The sequence below is a fragment of the Frankliniella occidentalis genome, unplaced genomic scaffold (assembly GCF_000697945.3).
Source record: "Frankliniella occidentalis isolate FOCC.00 unplaced genomic scaffold, Focc_3.1 Scaffold4, whole genome shotgun sequence".
NCBI lineage: Eukaryota > Metazoa > Arthropoda > Insecta > Thysanoptera > Thripidae > Frankliniella > Frankliniella occidentalis.
Window position 1 is genome coordinate 4,292,373 of NW_026267134.1, and position 15,659 is coordinate 4,308,031.

Sequence of the window (15,659 nt, forward strand, 5' to 3'; positions counted from 1 at the left end):
TCACACAGCCAAACAACACATTTACTTGTACAAAATATTTATTTAGCTAGTCATTCTACCTGAGATACTACTTTTTAAAATTCAATTGACACAAAATGCAGATAAAAATAGTTTAAGTTGACTTTCTGACACTTTTAGATGTGATACTTCTTTCTATTGACATGTAACTAAATCAAAGTTTTGTTTTCTCTGGAAGGGTGTAACAGTGCACACTGCTAAAATAAAACTGTGTTCAAAAACCTATTGTGCTGTACCAAAAGAAACAAGAAGAAATGGTGCAGTAAAGTAGTACAAACTTAGTCACTCATTCAACTGCTCAAAATTGTATTTTGCACTATGCCACAAACTATCCTTGAGACAGGTTTTGGTCCCATGAGGATTAAAATTGGACATTTACTCACACAAATCTCTAAAAAGAACAATGCTAGTCTTGAGCTTTCTCAAGGGGCTAATTCGTCAGGTTTTACTCACAATACCAGTTAACAAGTCAAGATGTCAATCGCAAAGCAATCCACATAGTGAGAAAATGTTTCAAATATCAAGAACTTTAAACTATGCAGTTTGTTTTACATTTTACAAATCAAGCAGCTTCCAGAAATTTAAAAATAACAAAATTTATGGCTTGTTTGCCCAATAAAGAGCCCTATGTATACTTTTGACTTCACAGGCAGCCACATTCAAATTCACTGAAACTGAACATTAAACAAATATGGACTGTAAAAAGAAGGAAACAGGTACACAATACACTGATTTAACTCTATTAACACCAATGTAATGAGTAGTACTTCTTAATACTCTCTAACTACAGAAATATGACATCAGCTTCAACAAACCTCAGGAATGGGTAAAACATTCTTATTTCAACTTAAAATAAAAATAAAAACTGGGCATACCTTTATACACGCAAATTTATTTTTTCAATTACTTGTCCAACAGATGTCTAAACAGACTCTGCAATTTAGAACACCAAACAAAACAATCATTGCAATAAAAAAAATCTTTGTACAATAAGAAGAAAAGTGGCTATAAATGTGATACTACACTGAAAGGAGGAGACCATGGAAATGAGTAGTGAATAGTTCCCAACAATAGTCCGTGTAGAACAAATAAAAGTTGTTTGTCTGCTAGAAACACTGTGCCGGCCGGCCGGTTCAGCAGCCCTAGTCACAAAATATTTTGTTTGCAAAAAAGAATAAAATCCTATTAAAAATTTCTCAAAAGAAAGGAAAATGTATGTTGCACAACATACAACATATGTCTCACGTACGAGAGTAAATGAGAGAATGTTGCAAAGTACCCACTGAGTGATCTTCCTCCCAGTATAGTATTAGCATCTGACTAACATTCAACTATAATTATTAATTAATATATGGAGGTAAATTATCTCACATGAGACATAACAGATATTATGTTCAGAAATGTTTCACAAATAGCAAGAGCTCAATTTGTTTTCAGAAAGTTGAATGAAGTACAAAAGGACATCTGGAATAAACATATTTTCTTAACTAGTCCACACACACAGAAACGGGGTTGCGCCGCGCGTGCGCGCACTCATACATGCACACAAAATTTTGCAACACATGTACATTAAGTGCACACTTACACACATCTCATCAACATACACGATGCACTTTATGTACAATTCAACGCATTCACACACATGTAATCTTTGAATAATTGTGACCCGTGCCGAAATGTTCAGCCTTGCCATATATTAAAAATTAAGTAATGATAATAAAGAACCAGCAAACAAAAGTAATGAAAAACTGTGAAAAATGTCTGCATAGAAGAAGATTAGATTGAACATTATTGAAATGGTCCATAACAAATTACAAGAAGTCTAAGCATGAAAATATACATACATTCTCTTACTCTAAACTTAGGAATTTCAGAGAAAAGAACAAAACAATGCAGGATTCTTTGGCAAACATAAAATCTTCCTCAGTACAATATGAGGGAAATAAAAACAAACTACAAGGCAGAGCCTAATCATGGAGAGGCATTCACTTTAACAACTCCAGACATCAATATACAATATTCTGCGGTAGATACATAACTTGGCTTTTGAAGATGAAAAAAAAAAAAAAAATTGAAAAAGTCAAGCGGGCAATAGAATTTTTTTTATAAGCTTCAACTCCCAGCACGGGACACAAATCCAGATGGCAACCCTATTTGCACATTCATCATGACAACTGCATATACCTATTTGAATGTACACGCACACACACACACACATCAATAAGACCATTCCCTGAAAAGGAGTGGCATTTAATTTTCAATTCACAGTTTTCAATGACCTTATGATGGCCACTCAGTCTGTAAATCTCAATCCATCACTCTCTCTTAATCCCTTGTGGGGCTTCTGCCAGACCTTTCACCTTAAGCCTCTCTGCTGTCTTCAGGAAGGCTGGTAGCTGCTCTTGTGAAACATTTACTTCTCCTGCGTACATGAACTCCAAAATTGACTGGAGGTGGCTGAACGGAACATCTTTCAAGATAATTATTGGATGTTTAGAAGGATTTTCCTGAATAAGGCAGGGGAAATATGTTAATATTGTAATTGAAAATTAAAATAATAATTAGAAATCTCTTTGAGTGATTCAAATTTTACCTCAAGAAGTGTTTTGAAATAGGGACTGCACGCTGATAGAACCATCTTGTGTGCCTTACATGTTTGCCCCTCACATGCCAATGTAACATCTGTAAAACTTTTTTCATCTCGTAGATGCTTGAAAGATGAAACCATGTTTGACTGAAAATCGTTCCATTTCAGGAAAAACTGTTGTTGTTCATGAGCCATGGTAAAATCTGCAATATAGATAAAACGCTCATTAACGAGTGAATGAATGAGTCAATACAGTGAAATGGCGAATGCAAAGTTAAAAAAAAAAAAAAAACTCAAGGCAAAAACTAATAACATAAAGATCTAGAGTATGAATAATTTAAGATGGAAGAACATTAATTAAAATTGCAACAAGAGTTACAATGTAGTTACACAAAATTGTGCTCTAAAACACAAACGATTAAAAATTTGAAGGACACTTCCTAGATAATGATACAGAACAATAATGTCCATTCAGTGTTAAGATGCCGAAATAAAATAGAATGACAACTTAAATCCTGACAACCACTTCAAGGTGAAACCGATCGCCTTGAGATGAATTGCAGGTTAGGATTACATCACTAATTGATGCCGAAAATATTATGGACGTCTGTCCAGAGTAAACACACGATGATGAGCGAGAAACCATTGAGAAATGAGATTACCTGGAATGTACTGATATAATTAGAGACTATCGTATAACTAATATGTCACGCAAACGGAGTTTTTTTTTACTGAGGTGAAGCAATGAAACGTTTTGCCACGGACAGAAAAGTCTCACATCTGATAGTCCCCCTCCCCCAACGTAAATAGTGATAGACAAAAACAGATTCCCACACGTGAAAAAACGGTAAATGAAAGGAAAGTTAGGATACCAAACAAGCTATCGGATAATCATAAGTAATTATGCCAACCTGGGGAGATTACTACAACAAGAAGTTATAAAAATCACACTTGTAAACACCACTGTAACTGTTTCACTTCTCACTTCTTTTCCAGCCAGCCCTAAGCCCTAAGCCCTCTAGTTCGCGAGGCCGTAGAAAATGTCCAGTTTTAGATACGGCCAGTGCCGCTGGAGTACGGGTGCAGCACTAAAAGTCATACAAGTTATGTGCGGGAAAGAACGAGGGAAAATCTAGATGGACATTTTGTAATAATTAACTAATTATTACCCAGTTGTTTTGATTCTACAACAGCTTTTAAATGGACAAAACGTAAGTTGCAGTCCAGTGGGTGGCGTGGGAGTAGTGGTACCCATGAAAAGGCTCTGCCCTCTAGGATATTCCAGGCATTCGTCACGAAATAGTTGACAGTCGGTCACTTCTTTACTGTGCTTCGCGCCGAGACAACGCACAGGCATCACACAACGCTTGTGCGTGCTACAATATCCGCCATTGTTCAGCCGGGACTCGTGCTCCTGTAGAACCCAAGTTGGGTTTTGTGAAAATTTATTTGGTGTTGTGTGCTCAGTTTTAGTGCCATGTCGAAGAAAAGTGAGAACGAAGTTCATGGCTCAGAATCAGAGGCCGAAGAAGAAGAATTTTCTGTCGAAGAAGTGCTGGACCGACGGGAGAAAGGGGGGAAGGTTGAGTACTACTTGAAGTGGAAAGGCTATTCCCATGCAGACAATACATGGGAGCCTGAAGAAAATTTGGATTGCCCTGATCTCATTCAAGCATTTGAGTCTAAAAGACGCAAGAAGGAGGAGGAAAAGAAAGCTAACCGTAAAAGTCGTGGAAAGGACGAAGAGAAGAAGAAGCCGGCTGAGGATGATGACACACCTTTAGCCAAGAAAAAGAAGGTTGAGAAACCCGAAAAGGAAGACAGGAAGAAAGATGAAGAACGGAAAAAGAAGAAATCGACTGTTACCGACGATCAGAAACCTCAAGGTTTTGCCAGGGGACTCGAACCTGAAAAGATCATCGGTGCCACAGATTCCAGTGGTCAGCTTATGTTCCTTATGAAGTGGAAGGGAACTGACGAAGCAGATCTAGTCCCAGCTACTCAAGCCAACACAACTTGTCCTCAAATTGTAATTAAATTCTACGAAGAAAGGCTCACCTGGCATTCACCTTCCACCGATGAAGACAAAGGGGTCACGGCAAGTAATTAAGAATGTTCTTTCGAGTTGACATGATGCCACGGGAAGATTGGCACAATAATTCTACTCCCTTCTCATTTAATTATCTTAATATTAGAACTTGTTAATTGCTTTAAGAGCCTAGATTGTCTCTAGTTGTTCTTAAACCTGTTTTATTTGTAAGCATCTAGTATTACATATTCATTATTTTTATACTACCACTTTGATGCTTTGCATGTGGCAAAAGGTTTTCAACGAAATGAGAAAGAACTCATTGTTTGAAGTTCTAGATTAAGTGTCCAGGCACTTCCATGTGTCTTGCCTTACTTTTATTTTGTAAATAATCATTATTCTAATAAATTTTGACTTCCAAAACCAGCTTAAACTTGTTTCTGATGTATCAATTGATATTACCCTAAGATTGTTGCTACCTGTTTTGAGCACTTATCAAAGTCAAACACAAGCAGTTGGATTGACAAAGAGTGATTGTGTACCAATAGTGCACCTTCCAGTCTTTTGGTATTTCTTGATTAATGTTTTTAACTTGTTAGACTCTCCAGCTACCTTAAGTGATCTTAATTGGCTTGGGTGGAGCAAAGATTAGAATTAATTGTCGAACAGACAAGTTTTAATATTCTATGAAACAAATGCAGAAGTTTGACATGAGTAGTTCAAAGTGTAACCAGGGAGAAAATCACAGTACATGTACCCTGCCATACCTTCCACATCCTATAACTTATCACAGCAATGAGCAATCAAGCTGGTCCTTAGCCTTGAACTTCACAATAGAGAAGAGATTAGTCAGCTACACTCGCTTGAAGGCCTGGAGTGGTTAATTAGCAAGAACAACAAATTCGGCAATACCTGTACAATAGAGGTAGTGAACCCACAAAGCAAACAAAAACTGTAAACTAGTGCAACTTAAAAGGAACAGAAAATGGAAAGAAATGTTAGTTAAATGCCGAGTAACTTAAAAAGCACTCTTGTAAACCCCAACACTTTAGAATAGAATAGACATTGTTTCTGCTTTTGAGCATACTACCAAACTCAAACTTGAGTAAATAATATTTTATATATCTATATTGCCATACTGACTTAGTTCATCCACTGATCTTAAAAACTGACATCATGCATTACACCAAATTTTTCAGACTAGATTGAAAACATAGCAAGTTAAATTTCTGGTAGATATTTGAGCACTTCCTTTTTCTAAAAAAAAAATCTTGTATTGAGGAGCAGTGACTAAGAAAATATTAAGAAGAACATATGTTTTCTGTGGAAATTAAAAAAAAACTGTTTATTATCTAACATGGTTAGAAACATGAAGGCAGGAATCAATGCTGTAATTCTATTCAAAATTACCCTGTGAATTGAGACCATTTTAATAGCACTGCATGATCATTGACTAGTAGTTTCAGAAAATTAATCTCCAGCAGTCTCTCACTTATTGGTATTCAGTCAGATGTTCACAGATAAACAAATTCCCCCAACTTCTAAAGACTTCAGTCTTATTTCATCTTGCATATAAGTCATTATTTGCATAAATATTTAGACAGACATTTCAATAACAGCAGTATTCTTTGGTGTCAAGATTATCACCTATACCTTTCCACTTTGCTCTAGAAAACAATGTAGGTTTCGCAGCCAAATAGATATAAAACTATGACAAGACTTCAAACAAAATTTTGCACAACCTACTATTAAAACTAAATTAAAAACAACACCTTTCACAAAATTGTTAAAATGAATTAATTCTACCAATTAACATTAATAATAAAATGGTAAAGTGAAACCCCAATAAATAGTTGTGCTTCTTTGTGTAGAAATGATAAGATTTTGGAAGAAAAACATAAATATTTGTCCATCTTCCCAAACTCTTAAATTTAAACTGAAATTTGATGCATATGGACACTTTAGCCCAAATTGGCATAAACAGTATTTACTTGCTGTGTGCAGCGGATAAACGTTGCTCGCTTGGAAAGTTCTCTGAGCTGTCCTGCACCAGTGTATGTGCAAGCAGATCGCAAGCCTCCTAACACATCCAAAACTGTGCACTCAACATCACCTCTATAAGGGACTTGAACAGTTTTACCCTCAGCTGACCTGCAAACAAAATCAGTAACATGAATAATTACTTAGATTTAAATTGTAAAATATAAAACTTATTCTTTTTCAATCAAAATATGTTTCCTTTACCTGTAGTCAGCAACCCCACCAGCATGTTTCTTCATTGCAGTATCTGATGACATTCCATAGAAAGACTTGTACTGTTTCCCATCAGATTTAGTGATGATCTCTCCACCACACTGATCATGGCCAGCCAGCATTCCCCCGAGCATGACAAAATCTGCTCCAGCGCCAAAAGCTTTTGCAACATCTCCAGGACAAGTGCAACCTCCATCCTGATTTAAGGCAGGTAATGTAATATTTACCATTTGGCAGTGTTAGAATATTGAAAAGGATCTTGCGAACAAAAGTAAATATTAAAATTACTTACAGATATAATGTGGCCACCAAGACCATGAGCAGCGTCAGCACATTCAAGAACAGCACTAAGCTGTGGGTAACCCACTCCAGTTTTCAGGCGAGTGGTGCAAACAGAACCTGGCCCAATTCCAACTTTAACAATATCAGCCCCTGAAAGAATTAGTTCTTCAACCATCTCCCCCGTAACAACATTGCCTGCCTGAAACCAAAATAGACATAAGTGATACAAATATCAGCAGACCATTTCAAGATATAATTGCACCCAGCAGTGCCTAGTGCATTTGGCACTTAAAATTCAACACACATGTAGTGCATTAAAAGCGCATTACAGCATATAATGCACAAAAATGTGTTACCTTAATGTGCAGTAAATGCGGTAATGAGCATAAAAAGTGCGACAGGCGCTGTTCATGGTGCTCTACTTACAATGATTGTGTGTTGTGGAAAAGCATTTCGAACTTTCCTGACAAATTCAACAAAATTCTGAGTGTAACCATTAGCAACATCCAGACAGATAAATTTGACTCCAGGATTAACATTTAATACTGTGGAAAGTCTTTCAAAATCTGCTTGTCCTACACCAGATGAAGCGGCAACATGGGGAAGAGCATTTGGGTAAACTTCAGCGAATTTCTGCCACTCTTCAGGGGTGTAATACTTGTGTACTGTTGTAAATAGCCCATGCTAAAGAAGAGAAGGGATTTAAACATAAAATAAAAATTTGTTTAAGCAAAATGGTAGATAATTCAGAGGTTTCATCTACCTTGGCAAGAACAGCAGCCATTTCAAAAGTACCAATGGTATCCATATTAGAGGCAATAACTGGTATGCCTTTGTACGATTGCTTGGAGTTCCTAAAAGTAATCTCGCGGTATAGGTCAACCTGCAACAGGATTTGAAGGGTACAGGGAATGACTAGGTTAAGAACAAATCGTTTATTTAATAGTGATAACTTTTACCCGGATTTTACGGAAGCCTTGAAAAAAAGGATAACAAAAGTTTCTACCGTAGCCGTCTTCTATACCCATATGATTCGTACGAAATATTCAATTATGATAAATTATGACAATTAAAGTGACGTACGAACCTCTGATCTGCTTTGAAGAGTGCTTCTTTTGGGACGAAGTAGAACATCTTTGAAGTCTAATTTTATCTCATTAATAATATTAGGCATCGTTAAAAGAGTATTTTGATTTTGCGGGTTTTGGCTGAAAGAACAAATTAAAAGACTATCTTCAATTTTTAGGAAGACACCGTTTTTCAGCTGCTCCGCATCGCCAGCAGACGACGGCCAGTTGACACTGCCGAAGACAACTCATCCTAGCGACTCACATTGATTCAAAATAAAGAGAAAAAAAATCAGAGACTCTGAGTCAGAAAAGAACCAGGGAAAATTTGAATTGCGCATGTGGTTTATTATCGTATGTGTTAGGAGTAATGTCCGAAGCTCAATATTTTCCTTATCCCGCATAGGAATCAGCTTGAACCTCGCAGCAAGCTTGGCTTGAACTTTGAAGTCGGCCTTGAGGAAAGAGGGGGAATTTTAAGATTCGAAGTCGACTTTTTGACCTAAACCATTTTATCATATCATCACATACGCCTTTAAATTGTTGATTCACCTTAATGACCTCTTTCTATTTAACAGTTTCTGGCTGGGAACACGCGGCAAGTCAAGTAGTTCGTTTTTAGAACGCAACAGCATACAAAAATCTAAAAATCCTTCATATCATTTTTTCTAACTAATAAAATATCACATAAACATTGTTTTGGTTATCTATGAGTGTGGGGGTTCGAGACACGACACTTCTTTAAACCGTCCGACTTGCTCAGACTTCAAACTCACCCCTTACACACTTTATATTTTCGCGCGTCATCGAATACCTCCATGGCCTTATAGTAGCCACTGTTGTCGACATTTCAAACGTAAAGGGCGGGAATAATTACTTGTAGGTTTTAAATCAATATAGGGATATTTTCCATTCTTTGTTTACTTTATGGTAGATATATTTTGATTTCAAGACCATTTATGCGTGTCTAGATGTTTGGACAGGCTTCAAAATCGGAAAAGAGCTACGATTCTCTGGCTTGACAGAACCTTCTTGGCTCACTACGACAAGAAGAAATGGAGCATTGTGGGAAAAAAAAACAGAATTTCATCATGGCCACGCAGCGTTGCTAATAGCCCTATTGTGTTCGCTACCAATATGTTTTCATGCTTCTAAACGAAAGTTACCCCTCAATGTGTATTTTTAGTTCAAAGTAAGCAACGTTACACATTTCTAGAGTATTTTGTGAACACACAGCTTGGATTTACTGTGGAGTCCCGGCGGTTTTGCATGTTAAAGGGACAGCGGGTCGCATGGGAGGTGGAGCAATTTGGATAGGCTGAGACATTAGAAAGTTTGGTTGGCCTCTGTATCAACATAAACAAATACGCTAGCCAGCTCAATATTAGAATCACAAAGTTATGGCTGTCACGCTTGGGACAAGTCTGCAGCAAGTGATTTGATCGTTCCCTATCTATGTCGTACGGTACTAAAATTTAAGGCTATATGTCTCCGTAAGATTGGCTCACAACAAAATGAATAGATTTGTTCGTGAAACTAACATGAGTCATTTAGCACACAGTCATCACTTAAAACCTTTTAATTCTACGGCGCGCTTTGTTCGAAGAAGCTTAGATTCGCTGCAATATTTTTGATAGGTTAAGAGTGTGTCCGAATTCAGCCACCGACCGAGCACCGACCGGTCGGTGCTCGGTCGGTGGCTGAATTCGGACACACTCTCTGGCCCTTGACAACAAGACCTAGTCATCTGTAAACAATATAGTTACTTGAGGCTTCTATCCTTAAGAATAAGATAGTAAGTCAATCAAATTGATCCGGATCGCAGTTGAATTATGAACTTCATCGTTTTATGACATTTGTCATCAGATATTTCTCAAAAATTTCACTGAGGGATGTGACAGCTTCATCATCTTCATTCATCATCATCATTTGCAAACAAATTTGTCTTGTTACTCTTGTTCTATAATTAGGAGTAGTAACTTTCCAGTGGTATTTTTTGCTTGAAGTAGAAAAAGGGAGACTTTTGGGATGTTCACATTCTCTTATGGTAATCTAGTATTTAATTGCTACCATTGGTACTATCCTCAAATGAACTGAGCATTAGCATAATTAAATTACTTTTTACATACTCAATTCAATGTCTCTTGCACTGAACCTATATAACCCTTTAGGAGGAAGAGGAATAACTCATCTCTTCACAGAAGAATCTACTTACTTGTCATCATATATTGAAGTCTTTCTTAAAAAGAAAATTTAATCTTTCATCTATTGCCTTACCAAAGTCACACAATTTATGGCATTAGCTAGTTTGTTTTTATTTATCCTTTAATATTATGCAAATAAGAAAAAGTAGTTGGTCATGCCAGAACAGTTATCTTTTGAACAATAATCGTAATTGTGGTATCAAGCTATTTAACATGGCTTCAAGAATTAATCTGTCAGTCCAAGTGGCAGTTGCTATTTTGCTAAGAAGAGTATCCCAAGAAAATCATAACATTGGGGAACGTGCTTGGGGTTGGCTTGTTGGCATGCTCAGGGTTCGTTAGTGGAGGTGGGTATGAATTTACAAAATTGGTCACATCTTATTCATTTTCATTTTTTGCTGCCTGCTTCTGTGTGCCATTCAGTTACATTTACAATAAATATATGTAGTTCATTACAAGGCTATTCAATTTTAAAATTTATTTTTTATTTTTGTTTGAAGTTTAACATAAGATTATTTTATCACAATTTTTCTATGGAGTTATGATATCTACATTTGTCTTGCTTCAAATTTTTAATTTAGATGATCTCTCAGCACGCATTTCACTGACCACATGTCTCTCATTGCTGGGTGCTTGTCTTAAATTTTTTATCTGTAACATAGCAAAGGCTTTAACACCAAGAATGAGCTTTCTCCTTGTAGACCGGATTCATTTATTCTTCCGACTTAATTTTAATGTGAAGGGTCCATTTCTGATAATATCTAGCTATTTGCTTATTGTTTATGTTCATGTATGGCATACATTTTATTGAAAGTCCCTATTTTTAATTGAACTTTTCTATTGTAGCAGTGTTCCAATCGTGCTATTTTATTTGAATTTAATTGAAATTATAGTTGGGTGCTGATATGTAAAGCTATGGCTGTTAAGCTGCATTGGCTGTTAACGCTCAAAAAGTACTGTTTTAAGTTTTAATTTTGAAAAACTGAATTTTTATAGAAGTGGTTTATTACTGTATCTTTTATTAACAGCTGTTGATTGATTTGTGATGCCAAAATATTTTCATTTTGTCAGGTTTTTATGTGTCCCATTCTTCTTGTTGCAGATGAATTGGGTCAGAATGAGAGATAAAATTTGCTGACCCCTGCTTCAGCAGTGGAGAACCACCAATGGATAAAATGTACATTAAACATGAGCCAGGCTTGGATACAAGTGGCATGGCAAGTGTGTTGGGAAGCGGGGTTGCAGGCGGGGTAGCTGCTGATGCAGCACAATCTCGCATCTGTTTTGTATGTGGAAGTGTAGGGCACAAAGAGCAATTTTGGCTTAATGTTAAGCCCAATTCTAGCAACCCCAGTGAACCATACTTCCCATATTTAGAGAGTCATGAACCACCATCAGGTTACAGACACCTTTCAAGTTCTCGACCAGATACTGTGGTGAGTTGCTCCTCTGCATGCCATGCTTTCTTTCTGATAAAATTCATTGTAGTTTTTTGTTTTAATATAGCTTTTTTTTCAGGTTCGATCGTGCTATTTGTGTTATTCAATGTTGATGCAGCAGTGGAATAATTATGAGCGTGACAAAACACCACATGCTCAAAGATTGTACTGGATGAAGCGCTGTGATAATGGACCATACACGGGTGCAGAAATGGGATTACAAGGAGAATATGCTGCTCAGGTGCTTGGACTCAGTCATGAACCAAATGCAATATCTGCATCTACAGCTGTTTCCCAAACTCTGAATATTATACCATCAACTACAGCCACAACATCTGCTGTAAACTCAAGTGTGGATATTTCTTCATCTGGGCCTCAGCAGCATACCCCATCTTCATTTCGGTTTGTTATCCTCACTGTTGTTTGATGATGTATTTGGCTACAACCCCCAATTCTGATCTGTGTTTTACCATTATCAGGGAAGAAACTGGTGCTGCCACTCCTTCATCCACTCCGATTAAAGCTGCTAGTTTGCCATTGACTACGGGTTTGCCATCTCGTTCACTAGAAGATCACAGATCTTCTTCTGATATGGCTCTTGATTTAAGAAATACGTCTCGTAATTCACCTACTTTGTTGCCTGCTCCTCAGCCTGTCTCCAGTAATTTTCATCTTATTGTCAGTAGAATTGGTGTCATAATCATCTAAAATTTGAAGATTTACATGAAATTTCTCTTTACTTTGATTTAGGTGCATTTTCCCGCCTTACAAGCACTCCTGCTATGGACATTTTAGATCTCAGTATGCCAGATAAAAATGCAATGACTGAAGTTTGTTATGTTTGTGGGGATGAGTTTAAAAGGGGCATTTTAAATCATATTGCGGCAAAGCCTCAAACTCTCAAGCCTGGTGAAATTCCACCTCATCCATCAACAATTGATGTGAACAAAGTTCAGCAGCCTTTCTTTCCAAGTTTAATGTTGCACCCAAGACCAAGCAGGTCACGGCCTATGGATAGTGCTGGCCGAGTGCAGGTATGAACAATGTGCATTTTGAGATATGATAGTGGTGATCATAAGCTTTTGATATATACCCATAGTTAACAATTTCTCATTGTCTCTCCCCCCCATAACTATGTATTGAGTCCTCTATGTTTTTACATCACAGGCCTGTTCGGAGTGTCAGAGACATTTATTACAACAGTGGCATACATTATCAGCTCAAAGAATCCCTCACCAAGAACGAAACTATATTCTTCGTAAACGACCTGCCCCAGCGCTTGATAATAGCACCTTTGTTTGTTATACATGTGCTCTTGAATATCCTTCCACGTCACTTCGATTATTGTTTTGCTGTCCAAATGCAGAAAAAGAGCCCTATTTTCCTTTTATTTGTGGCCTTAAACCACCCCTTGGAGCTAGTCCCATATCTCCTCAAGGGACAGTGCAGGTAAATCTTTAACTTGTTTGTTACCTATTTATCATTGGGAACATTACTTCAACTAAATGGTTTTCTTGTTTTCTTTTTTTCTTTTTCTATTTTTATTAAGGTTTGCTCTATCTGTCACAAATCAATTCCTCAAAAACAACAAGTGTTTGGAGGTGAACCATCAGGAATGCTTGGTGGTCTAGCGGGTGGATTTCAAGGAAGTGTTTCTGGTAGTTTACATGGTAGTGGGATGGGAGGTGAGTTAGGTGCTGTTAGATTAGCTGGAGGCAGCCAAATTGGTAGTGATATACGCTTTAAGCCATATGAACTAAGTCGTCCTCCAAGTGCAAGTGGCAGCAGACAGAGAACACCAACATCTGATCAAATGGCAAGTTGATTATTGTTTTCATTATTTTATATTATCAAATATTCATTGATGGTTATTTTTATCTTACATTTCTAATGTTTGGAGCAGGGTCTCACTGCATCTCCTGGAGCAGGAAGTCCCAAACCACCTTCTTGGCCTGAACCTCGACCATCATCAAGACCTCAAGCAACACCCCCACCTCAACCAGTGGGTGGAACAGGTCAACTACAAAGTTATCGGTGTTACGTCTGTTCAGGGCTCTTCGCTAAGAATCATCTGGAATGGTTGTGTACAAGTGCGGAAGGCATGAATTCTCATGCAATGCATTTTCCTTGTTTGCGCAATGTAAGTGTCGTAAACATCAGGAATGCACCAACCTTAATTGTGTTGTATGTAACAATATGTTCTTATGTGCTATACCATGCTTCTCATCCATTTAGCTGGTGAGGAGTAATGATTTCAGCTCAGCTGATTCTCATGGACGAGTGCTTTCTTGTACACGGTGTTATCGCCACCTGGCTCGACAGTGGGATAACATGGAACAAGAGAGAGTACCTTTAGAAAGGCGAAGGTATGCCGTTGACTCTGTTTTCTCATCTATCTATCTACCTATCTGAAAAAAAGTCGGTGTTAACTTTGATTTTTTCCCTTTTACAAACAGGTATGATTTACCAAGTCCTGCCAATCCAGGTTGTTGGAATGGTTCATCATCTCCATCACCTCATCCACGCTCTGCTCCTCCTACACCACCATCTAGCACCCCAACTCCTACTCCTCCTGCTGCCACAGGTGGCAGTTCCATCTACTGTTTCTTGTGCGGCCTCCACTCAGAACTGACTCTTGCCCGAGTGTTGTATGGTCGTTCTCAAGGTCCAAGTGCTCCTTTCTTTCCCTCACTTCTCACACATCACTCCCCTCCCAATGCTGAACAACTGCGAGAAGATGGTTCTGCTCTTGTATGTACATTTTGTTACCATTCACTCCTTGCACAGTGGAAAAGGTTGGTTTTTTATTACATTTAATTCCTGGTTAATTTTTGTTAGTAATTTCTAACCTGTAAAGATTTACTTTGATTTTGTTCTTTCGTTCAGGTATGAAGCTGTAGCAAGCAGTTCAGGCACATTGGTACCCTCAGACAGACGAGAATATAACACTCATGACTACTGTTGTTATGTTTGTGGTGTTGCAACATACCGCCGAAGAGTACGTGCTTTACCCGTTAAAGTAAGTCCTGCTGTGCTTATTCCGTTGATCCTTTGAAAGATTTATTATGATAATTTCTTCCCTAAATACAAATTGTCAATTGTGAATTCTGTATAGGATTTCCCATTCTTGAAAGATCACCGTCAGTCAGATAAGCGCCTTCTTCTGGAGAATGGAGATTTTGCTGTTGTTTGCTTGGACTGCTATGAATCACTGCGAGCCCAGTCGCTTACTTATGAGCGCATGGGGCTGCCTGTTGATAAAAGAGAGTACAATTGGATCACTCAACCTCCTCCACCAGAGGATTCACCAGATGCATCTATTGCAAGGCTTCCATCAGGAGAACGCACTGAGAAGTCATCATTGGTACTACACATTGAATGAAAATGGTCTCTTGTCAGATTTACAACAAAACATTCTCTTTAACTGATTTGTCTATTTGTCTTTTGTTAGAGCTCACCACTAATATCAAACCGCACTGCTAAGAAGCCTGCTCCTTCACCAAAAGTAGCTGGTCCTGACAGAAAGAACTCAAAACAGCTTGTCCACCCCGATCATCAGGGTAAGTTTGGCATCCAAATCTATTTTTTTTCTCCAAGGTTTGGAATGTATGCAGCGAAGGTTTTGAGTGCCTGGTCACATCAGAGGGTGTGGACCTCAGTTCAATCCAAACAGGCTCGAGAGGGTGCATTAAGGTGTTTATGCACCGTAGTGTTGTGGAAGACCTGCAAGTGTTGACCGCTCGTGTTCTTGCCGCTGCTCCATAGCGGTCACCACACCAT

General features: G+C 37.9%; 4 protein-coding genes across 6 annotated transcripts in view; 2 read left to right on the forward strand and 2 right to left on the reverse strand.

Annotated features, from left to right (window-relative positions):
- Nucleotides 1-307: 307 nt before the first annotated feature.
- Nucleotides 308-3,799, reverse strand: LOC113204227 (longitudinals lacking protein-like). 3 transcript variants are annotated; one of them, XM_026419318.2, is made up of 3 exons: nucleotides 3,775-3,799; nucleotides 2,612-2,808; nucleotides 308-2,525 (listed from the first exon to the last, which is right to left on the reverse strand). In XM_026419318.2, the coding sequence occupies exons 2-3, from the start codon at nucleotides 2,798-2,800 to the stop codon at nucleotides 2,334-2,336; spliced, it is 381 nt and encodes a 126-aa protein (XP_026275103.1). In that variant the 5' UTR covers nucleotides 2,801-2,808; nucleotides 3,775-3,799; the 3' UTR covers nucleotides 308-2,333. The 3 variants fall into 3 exon arrangements, with proteins under 3 accessions (XP_026275103.1, XP_026275101.1, XP_026275102.1); XM_026419316.2 differs by lacking the exon at nucleotides 3,775-3,799 and adding an exon at nucleotides 3,517-3,685; XM_026419317.2 differs by lacking the exon at nucleotides 3,775-3,799 and adding an exon at nucleotides 3,268-3,485.
- Nucleotides 3,800-3,929: 130 nt separating this feature from the next.
- Nucleotides 3,930-5,067, forward strand: LOC113204226 (chromobox protein homolog 1). Its single transcript, XM_026419315.2, has one exon. The coding sequence runs from the start codon at nucleotides 4,083-4,085 to the stop codon at nucleotides 4,713-4,715; it is 633 nt and encodes a 210-aa protein (XP_026275100.1). The 5' UTR covers nucleotides 3,930-4,082; the 3' UTR covers nucleotides 4,716-5,067.
- Nucleotides 5,068-5,292: 225 nt separating this feature from the next.
- On the reverse strand, nucleotides 5,293-8,487 carry LOC113204223 (GMP reductase 1). Its single transcript, XM_026419310.2, has 6 exons — nucleotides 8,257-8,487; nucleotides 7,933-8,052; nucleotides 7,596-7,853; nucleotides 7,180-7,368; nucleotides 6,879-7,084; nucleotides 5,293-6,785 (listed from the first exon to the last, which is right to left on the reverse strand). Exons 1-6 carry the CDS (start codon nucleotides 8,341-8,343, stop codon nucleotides 6,596-6,598), a joined length of 1,050 nt encoding a protein of 349 aa, XP_026275095.1. The 5' UTR covers nucleotides 8,344-8,487; the 3' UTR covers nucleotides 5,293-6,595.
- Nucleotides 8,488-9,222: 735 nt separating this feature from the next.
- The window catches only part of LOC113204218 (uncharacterized), a gene marked incomplete in the record, with an annotated part of 45,227 nt that continues 38,790 nt past the window's right edge, over nucleotides 9,223-15,659 (forward strand). The window contains 14 exon segments of the mRNA XM_052268697.1: nucleotides 9,223-9,428; nucleotides 10,408-10,787; nucleotides 11,543-11,876; nucleotides 11,959-12,281; nucleotides 12,359-12,540; nucleotides 12,630-12,913; nucleotides 13,047-13,328; nucleotides 13,429-13,695; nucleotides 13,783-14,019; nucleotides 14,115-14,245; nucleotides 14,336-14,674; nucleotides 14,766-14,898; nucleotides 14,995-15,243; nucleotides 15,331-15,439. Of these exon segments, the coding sequence (XP_052124657.1) occupies nucleotides 11,607-11,876; nucleotides 11,959-12,281; nucleotides 12,359-12,540; nucleotides 12,630-12,913; nucleotides 13,047-13,328; nucleotides 13,429-13,695; nucleotides 13,783-14,019; nucleotides 14,115-14,245; nucleotides 14,336-14,674; nucleotides 14,766-14,898; nucleotides 14,995-15,243; nucleotides 15,331-15,439 (2,806 nt within the window).

What these genes read in the sequence shown, in the direction of transcription:
- LOC113204226 (XM_026419315.2), top strand. Translation starts at nt 4,083, where the DNA reads ATGTCGAAGAAAAGTGAGAACGAAGTTCATGGCTCAGAATCAGAGGCC.
- LOC113204227 (XM_026419318.2), bottom strand. Translation starts at nt 2,800, where the DNA reads ATGGCTCATGAACAACAACAGTTTTTCCTGAAATGGAACGATTTTCAG. An exon ending in ATTTCAAAACACTTCTTGAG is followed by an intron (nt 2,526 to 2,611) that starts GTAAAATTTGAA and finishes TGCCTTATTCAG; the next exon opens with GAAAATCCTTCTAAACATCC.
- LOC113204223 (XM_026419310.2), bottom strand. Translation starts at nt 8,343, where the DNA reads ATGCCTAATATTATTAATGAGATAAAATTAGACTTCAAAGATGTTCTA. An exon ending in TTGGTGGCCACATTATATCT is followed by an intron (nt 7,085 to 7,179) that starts GTAAGTAATTTT and finishes GCCTTAAATCAG; the next exon opens with GATGGAGGTTGCACTTGTCC. An exon ending in GGTGGGGTTGCTGACTACAG is followed by an intron (nt 6,786 to 6,878) that starts GTAAAGGAAACA and finishes TTTTGTTTGCAG; the next exon opens with GTCAGCTGAGGGTAAAACTG.